This window comes from Brachycentrus maculatus, unplaced genomic scaffold (assembly GCF_059751285.1).
Source record: "Brachycentrus maculatus isolate JH-2025_06_01 unplaced genomic scaffold, ASM5975128v1 h1tg000639l, whole genome shotgun sequence".
Classification (NCBI taxonomy): domain Eukaryota; kingdom Metazoa; phylum Arthropoda; class Insecta; order Trichoptera; family Brachycentridae; genus Brachycentrus; species Brachycentrus maculatus.
In genome coordinates, this window is record NW_028281375.1 from 3,638 (window position 1) to 12,686 (window position 9,049).

General features: G+C 39.2%; 1 protein-coding gene and 1 non-coding gene across 2 annotated transcripts; both read right to left on the bottom strand.

Moving 5' to 3' along the window:
- Positions 1-6,422: 6,422 nt before the first annotated feature.
- Positions 6,423-6,495, bottom strand: TRNAT-AGU (transfer RNA threonine (anticodon AGU)). Its single transcript has one exon. It is a non-coding gene; the product is annotated as a tRNA-Thr (tRNA).
- Positions 6,496-7,564: 1,069 nt separating this feature from the next.
- LOC148300873 (uncharacterized) lies at positions 7,565-8,172 on the bottom strand. Its single transcript, XM_088274183.1, has one exon. It carries the CDS (start codon positions 8,064-8,066, stop codon positions 7,566-7,568), a length of 501 nt encoding a protein of 166 aa, XP_088130309.1. The 5' UTR covers positions 8,067-8,172; the 3' UTR covers position 7,565.
- Positions 8,173-9,049: the final 877 nt, after the last annotated feature.

Consider the following 9,049-nt stretch of genomic DNA (forward strand, 5'->3'; position numbering starts at 1 on the left):
ACTACTTCTAAGTGGGTTCGAGGGAGATGCTCGCGGTCTTCGACACCACTTTGTTCGTTTTTATGTAGTGCTCGTTTTATCGAAATGACTGCATCAGGCTGTCGCTGCTGGTCTCGATTTTGAATTACGGAGGGCAGACAACTGGGTGTTCGAACAGTTAATTCCAGGATATTCGATCTTCTTCGTTGACCTGCAGCATGATGCTTAGTAATTCCTTGATTTCGTCTGAGCGTTTAATGTTGTCAGGGAACATCAACTTTTCAGTCAGTATCCTATCCAACAACTATTTTGGGCTCCGTGCAGTAAATGGCGTCTTGCCGTAAAGAATTTAGAAAATGGTGACACCCAAGGACCACACGTCACACTTTGAGCTAAACTTCTACTTAGCGAGGACCTGGGGAGCCATATACAAGGGAGAGCCCAAGAAAGTGTGAATCGCTGACTCATCCACGCTTTCCACCACACGAGCAAAACCAAAATCTGCGATTTTGACAACTCCCTTGTGTATTAAAAAATTCGCAGGCTTCACATCCCGATGAATAATGTTCTTCTGGTGAACTTCTCGAAATCCATTACAAATTTGGCGCAAAATGCCTCTGACTTACACTTCACTGAGCTTCCCACCCTTGCTGGCAACATATGATTTCAAGTCCTGCTGACAGTACTCCAAAAAGAAATAGAGATGGTTCTTGGTCCTGGCCGGCTTATAAAATCTATTGGTCAGACATGAAGTTACTTTACAATGTTAATATTGTTGAGTTTGAGCAAGATCTATATTTATCTTCGGATGATTTCCTCGTTCTTGATCGAATTCAGTTGAATGGCTTTCACTGCTAGAAGCTCATTCTTGTTCTTTTTCATGTACCCCCGGTAGACTGTCCCGAAGCAGCCTTTGCCGAGAATGACTGGAGTGATTACGTAATCATTGATGACTTTACAATCCATAATGTTATATTATGCACACTTAGCTCATTATGAAATTCTCCTCTTTTATATGATTTATTGAATGATGGACGCCAATAAAATAATATCAAAACAAAAATATATTTCAATACTGAGCAATCTTCAATCGGAGGCATATTTATTCAATTTATCAGCATAATGATCACAATGGGCTCTCATACTTTTTGGAATTAATCGAGTTCAAAAGCACTAAGTACATCAGCCCGATAACGACTACAATCAATATACCACAGATCCAAAGAGTTTTACCTTTGGAAATTTTGACCTGTTGCGCTATCAAAATTTATGCTTATCTTTGTCGCCTTTTTTCCTCCATTTTTTGGAGTTCCTTTTCGTCAGCTATACGCTTCTTTTAGTCTTCTTTTTCTTTGTTGCGCAAATGCTTTTCCTCCTTTTGTTTGATTTTCACCTGCAACTACTTAGCCTTGGCCTCCTTGTGAGATTCGATGATGTTGGAGTAGGTCTGTCCATTCTTGTTTACAATTTTTGTATCTATTCCATACTTTTGCCCTTCCCTAAGCAGAATCTCCATCAAAGTCTGATGATCTTTCAAGGCGGCTAAATGCAGGGCTGTGTTTCCTTCTTAATTTTGAGCATTAATATAGAATTGCTTCTGGATGCTGGCCATGATTTCAGTTTTTAGTTTGTCCAAAAGAACAACAACAAACTCTCCTTTCTTTTCCCTTGTTGCCAGCATTAGGCTGGTGTTGCCCTCCTCATCCACAACAGTTATTTCAATGTTTGGCTGCTAAAGGAGGCATTTAAAATTTTAGAATTGGTCGGCCAAGATGGCGATATTTAAAAGCGACCCAGACCCAGCAACTTTCTCATTAATATCAAAATTGTTGTGAATGAGTTTCTTGATAATTTCAGGGCTTATCCTGTTCTTGATGGCCACATTCAATGCGGATTCTCCTTTGAGGTTTTTCTTTTTCTGGTTAATGTTCTTATGCAGTAATGCATCAACGCATTCAATTGAATTTATGAGAATTGCAGTTTCAATAAGAGTCTACCCGTTTTTCGAAGTCAAGTTGAGATCGATGCCTTTTCGATTGACAATCATTTTGAAGATTTCGATTTCGTTACTCTCCATTGATAATTGTAGATAGCTTTTCCCTGTTTTCACATCGAGCTCGTTTATATTGAAGCCGGGATTTTGCAGGATCTGAGCCACCTGCTAGATGTCAGCTTTTTTAATGAATTTGATCATCTTATCCGAACTGTTCATTCTTGATGATACGACTTATTAAATATACGACTGAATTCGCAATAACCGCAGCCAGCAGATTAAAACTAATTAAATCAATTATAATGATGAGGGAGATTGATCTCATAACTATTCTGGTAGCATCTGTCCAGCATTAAATCACATCGTAAAGCAACAGCCGCAACATTTAGGTTAGTCAACTTATATTTCCGAGATGGCAACTTTATGTTTATCCGACGATAACTTATTCCGGGGTCTTGTAACTTCAAAGGAATTTTTAAATTTCTTCTCACTCTTAATTGATTCATTTTCAGTTTTGTACTCATTCCCAGTCCTTAAAGCTCCCACGACATAAAAGTTCAAAGATTCGCAAACAAAAAGATAATTGTTGCCGGGGAATCGGAATGATTACTACTCTTCTTTGGCTCTTTTATTAGCTGTCCGATTGGCTCTTTAATAATCCTGCTCTTTTTTATGTTATCGAATTTTGCTGCCTTGCAAAAAGGGAGAATTTTGGCAGCAATCGCGGTATATGCCTTCGAATTTGGATGCCAAAAGATGCTCCATAATTTATTTGCAGAGAAATTTGTAATTTCTTCCGAAGACTTCAGCGTTTTTGGCGAATGTTTTAGTTGAGTTTAGTGATTTGTTCCATGTGCACTACTGCAGAACCGTCGACAGCTTTTCGAGTGCTTCCTCGCTGCACAACGGGCTGTTTGATTGGCGGGTCAGCTGCCTCAATTTGTTCGCAGTCTCTAATCCCCCAAAGCAGACACCGTAATGAAATAGGCCTCAACGATATTCGCCGCGACGAGGTAGTATTACTCAATAATGTCTGACTATTCGCTCTCTTGGAATTTTTGCAGGAATTAGTTTATGTTTGTGTTCAGTGGGAGCTCTTCGGCGGACTCAATTACTTTGACCTGGCGATACATCGGCAACAATATTAAAATATCTCACTGAAAGTGAGCAAGGAGTGCATATATAATATGATAAAAACTGGGATTAATTATGACCGATGGAATGTCATTTGATGTTCATAATTTTTACTTTCAAGAACACATATATTTTCAAAGATATTAGCCTGATAATTTTTCATTGGAAATATATTTAACATTCTGCTGGTATAAAAGACACTATTTTTGCATCTTTTCATTAAATACTGCATCAATTCAAAGATTATGGAAGCCGTTAGCTTTATGATTATTGGATGATTGCTTTTGGACGAGTTTGAGATGGTACTTAGTCTGGACTGGGATCTTCATCTATCTTCTTTACGCTTTTCTGAACACAGTTTATTCTATTGTAACAGCTTATCCTCGGAGTTTAAGCCTTTACCTGTAATATCTGAAATTGAACCTATTTTATAAGCATATTCTTATTGTATTTGTAACGTGGCTCCTTTGTTATGCAGTTCTTTAATAACATTGCCTCCGAATTCTACTTGAGATTCTTTTTGAAGGTGCAATGAGGAAAATCGTAATTAGGTATTTGTGTTGGATTCGATTGTGCGATCGGCAAAGGGATGAAGTGCAGATTGCGATGTATGCATGGACTTCGAGCGTGGGACTATTGACAGTTTGATCCGACTCTATCTCTCTTAGCTTCTTTTTTTATTGAGGCTTTAAAGGAACTTGAGATGCTCTTATTTAATTGAAACTTCTATCTTTTTCACTATGTTTTTAAATTTGGCTGCGCTGCCGCTGCAAAGTGATTTAATTGCATTACGAGTCATTTTGAGGTGGTCACTTTTTAATTGGCTTTTATTGTTTTGAAGCCTATACATAGTCTCAGATTTCGACCTCTGCAAATTTAGTCTCCTTTTTCTGATGCTTTCGTTTTAACACTTTTTGGCTTCTGCTTTTAGATTTTTAGCCTCGGAAAGCTTTACCGCTTCAGTGGCTTCGCGAAGGTTAAGACTTTTGACTGAATATAGGTAAACTTTATTAATTTCATCGCGCACCTCATTAGGGTCGTGCAGCTTCAGAGTCTATTTCAGGGAGTTATAGATGCTGGTGAAAAGGAGCTGCATCCGGATGATTGAGAGATTTTATTCGTGCTCACAATTCAGAGGTTGGCACTTGAATGTTGCCCCATCTTTCGCACTCATTTCCATTTTGGAGCTGTTACTATTGCTTCCATAAATCTTCTCGAAGACAAAGTGATTCCAATTTTAGAGTTGCTGCAAGAGAAAAAGGCTCTTCATATGTTCATAGTATTGGTAAGACAGGAACTCTCCGCGGAATATGGCCAAGTTATGGACTCGGTAGTCTATTTAGATTTATTTTGAGTCTTACAGTAAGCGAACATACGAGCATGTCTGCGAAGCCAGTCTTTTTTTTCGGCTTTCAGGTGAATTCACAGAATGAGTGGACTCTTGTAAATATTGAGATGCGTATGTGCAATGCATGGAAGAGTCTGCTTCAGCAATGTCTGGACAGATTATAATTATTTAAACTGAATTGAATTCTATTGAGTCAGGTTATAATGAAAGGGATCTGGCGCAACAAAAATGGATATGCGGATAATATAGATGATATGGTGATATAGATGATATAGATGATATAGATGATATAGATGATATGGTGATATGACCTCGACATTAGTATCTGCCCTTATTCCGTATATTAGTGAGCAGTTGTGTGAATCATATTTAAAATATAATCTACCAATGCAAGGAGTAGAAGTTGCCAAAATACTGCACAAATTTAACGAGCTAAAGTAATTCGGCGACTCGGATAAAACTGACAAAATCAAAATAGACAGCAATTCGATTAATGAACATTAGCTTTTAGATGTATTCAAAGGGAACTACAATGGGCCGAAGAAGCATCAGGAGGCCATCCTTAACCTTACCAATAGCAACACGAAACAGCAATAAATGATTGGCACGCAAAGCGATATTGCGAAGGAGCTATCGAAACTTAAGCCGTATCTGGCGTCCAACCAGACCATTCGGACTACTGAGGGGCTTGAATAGTTGAAAAACAGCGAATGCTCTAGAGAAAACTACAAGATGATGAGTGAGCTTGCTATAACCTAAAACAGGAAACTCTGCGAAATTCTCGACAAGGACTCCGACATCATTACCTCCGAAAAGCGGGACATCGAAACTAAAAGCAGCCAAAAAGAGAGCTAGGGATGGGTTTTCGAAATATTCTACAGGGCAGGGAAAAAAGGAGAGGACTTTAGCAAGAAAATATTCTCTTCAGGGTACGCGGTCATGACGGACAAAACTGAAATATTCTAATCATTGACCTTCGAAAAGGAGGTCACTATCATCAACCCAAGCGAAATCACTCATGTCAAATATTCGGAAAGTGGCAACTACTAAATAATCCGGGTGGAGCAGAGTGCCAGCATCTTAGAGATCGGATTCCTCAACAGCATTAAACTCAATCTGTTCGATCGGATGCTGTTTTTGCAGAAGAATATGAGCCGGTCAACCTCGACTCGGCTCTTCCAGAACCAACTCATCCGCAACATATATGAACAGTACTGAAATACTTTGATTTTATTATATGATAGAGATTAAAAATTATCAATGCTCTCATTCGCCAAGTGTATGTTTTCAACTGCAAGCCAATCCAAACCGTACATCTTCATTAATGACAGCTTTGTAATTTATGGTGCGAGCTTTTGTCAGCCCTGCAAAAAAGTTAAGGAACTCTTTGACAAAAAACGCGTTGGATATACCTACGTGGATACGGAGGAGGATAGTAACTTCTAAGAGCTGGTTAAACTGAAAAAGCAGTATAACTTTCAGACAATTCCGATGATTTTCTACAAAGGAACTTTTATAGGGGGTTTCTCTGATCTGCTCAGAAAAATAGACTCGAAAGAAATTGATCTCAATGCGATCTGATTTTTTATTACCAACAAAAATGAAAGACAATTCCAAGTTTTGCCACCGTTCTTGAAGGCGGCTGATTAAATCTATGATCACATATGTACAACAATAAAATAATTCTTTTAAAATGCTTGCCTTTTTCGATTTGTTGATATACGATGCTCTCTCTTTTTTATCTATAAAATATTAAGTATTATTTTAAAGATATTTTCATTTATTCTTGAAGAATTATTTCAAATACCAAAAAAATCGGTCCAGAGTCAATTTAAATCATTTGCCCATTCGCACAGCTTAACAGAATGAAAAAGTAGCCAACAAACAATAAAATTGCGCAATATTGAAGATCGACTGATTCTTTGAATGAATGACTTGACAGACCAGAATGCAACATGAATGTAAAAAAGCCTGTATCCGGATTTGAACCGGAGACCTCTTGCTTACTAGGCAAGTGCTCTACCAACTAAGCTATACAGGCCGCATATCACTTTATCTTATATTTTGCTCATCTAATCTGGCATCTGCTCTGCCTCATTGGTTCAATTAATCCTTGATTCTCAATCAATTAGCATATCAGTGTTAGTAACGTAAAAGTCGACGAATTAATCAATTTTATTTAGCATTAACTATGACCCCATCATAAAACTCCCCTTGCAGCTTTGTTCCATCCTTTCGATACAATGTCCCTTTGCCTTCATAGTTGCCATTAGTAAACTCTCCAACGTAAATTTACTAGCATCGAAATAGTATGCCAATGCCGCTGCAAAACCCTCCCTCCCATTGTCCAATATATTTATTTTTGCCTAAATCGAACGATAATTCCAAATTTGAAGCCTCATGTCCAAAGTATTATGTGGGGTCAACTTTGAGGTGATTCAAGATTTCTTCTGATTTGATGTTCAGGCTGCCGATGCCATGAAATTTCCCGCTTCTCCAGTATCCTTCATATTTCATAAAGAAGTTAGAATCAATATACTCTTAGTATATCCCAAAGCCATCCCGACAACCTTCCTTGTACTGCCCCTGATAGCCTTGACTAATTCCCCAACCGTGATACTGATTGTTCTTAAACTATCCTTCGTAGATGATGTTGGCATTGAGGCTGAACTCGATTCCATACCCATTTCTAGCGCCAGCTTTAAACTCCCCTTCGAATATCTTGATACCTTAACAGTTATAGACTGACCCGTGGCCGGTGTATTTTTAAGTGGTGATCGCAGTTCGAGTGATTAAATAATGTTTTTCGGCAGTGTTTGCAAAATGCAGTTACATTTTGTATTTATCCAACATTTTGCATTCCACCAAGGCAATGAGGAGGTCATTTCGTTGGTTTTACTTGGAGTCATTCATGCTAAGGGACTTGGTGATGCTGGATTGGAACATCTTTTCAGGCTTGGGTTGGACTGTTTGCTGTCCCATGCTTCCAATGATAAAAATTAAATATTCGAAATCATACTAATTGTAAAACAATGTATTGAGTTCGCAAATAAGGACTAAAATCATACATAATGTGAATTAACATATAGGTTGTGCTATCATGTCGCGCCATCAATTGGAATGCAGCGAGGCGCCCTTGATGCGTTGAATGTCTGCTTCGGCTATTTTCTCACTCGCGCTGATCAGCTGCAAAACACTCATGAGCTTCTTAATTGCGAAAAGAATTCCTGTCACCAGCAGTCCAATTCGATCCATAGTCACAACCCAAGCAGGCACTGCAAGAATTGTCTCAAAGTAAATGAAATAGCAAAAACCCATAAATAGTCCATTTCCTGCGCATAGGAGGAAGAGCACAGTCTTGTTGCCGTAGTAGATGTCCAGCAACTTGTACTTGTTAGCTGTTTTCTTGTGGTGCTCCCCGCTCGACACCGAAGCATACATCTGAAACCAATGCGAAGTGAGGTCCAAAATGATATCTCCATAAAAAATGAAGGCGTACTCGGGATGCATAGCCCCAAGCATCGCCAGTATCATGGCATCAGTGGCTCTATCGCAGACCATGTCGAGGACTGCTCCGAAGTTGGTTGACTGATTGAACTTCCTGGCAGCCATGCCATCGAATGCGTCGAGAATTTCGCTGGTGGCCAAGAGGAAGATGGTTAGGATGGGGCTGTCTAAGTATGTAAAAATGGCCAGAAAAGCAAAGAGGAACCTAACATACCCGATGATGTTTGGTATAAACAAGAAAACCATTGTTATTAAATGTTTATAATTTAACTCACTAATAATCAGCAGAGCAAAAGAAACTCAATCATCGCTTCCAGCATGTGCCTGATCCAAATAGACAATTGGCACAATTCACCAATCACAATGACCATCATGGTGAATTCAGTTGTGGTTTTATTATAAAGTTGGAACAATCATAAAGAAACTCAATCATTGCGCGTCAGAACTTACAGAATCAGCATACTTCCTCAAGAAGTTTCTGAGGGCAGCAGGGCACTTCGGGTTATCTCCTTTGATGAGGTCGAGCTCGATGCAGTAGCACATGAGAATTGTATTCGCAGACATCTCAAACAGGGACATGAAAGCAGCTGCCACGGGGTAGGCCACAATTGCGAAGAATATTGTCAGAAACACCGGAGAGTATATTTTCAGTCGGAATTACTATATTTGAGTGATCCCCATATAGCCAACGACGCAGCAGCAGAGTATGATGAGGAGCTTGCCCACGTTCACAAACATTTTGGTGGTCCCGTGGCTGATCGCATATTGGGAGGCACTGCGGATCATCAAATAAAAGGATTCTTTGGCGGCGCTGCAGAAATTGTCTCCTGAGATGGCCATCATTATGTATGCATTTTCTGTCAGAAATCTAATGATCCTCTCGAAGCAGGCAATATAGCAAGACGCACATTTTAAAGCAACCTGTGCTGGGGCTGCTTGTTGGCCCATCGCTAAGGAGTGGTGTTTGAGTTGAGTAGTTATCAGCTCGAGCATCAGCCGAATAAAAACCACAATCGCAATGAGTAGAGATCCGAATACAATACTACCAACCTGCTTTAAAGATCTTCTGATCGACTTCAGAATGGGGT

Excerpts from the sequence above, each read along its gene's own strand:
- LOC148300873 (XM_088274183.1), bottom strand. The coding sequence starts at position 8,066 with ATGGCTGCCAGGAAGTTCAATCAGTCAACCAACTTCGGAGCAGTCCTC.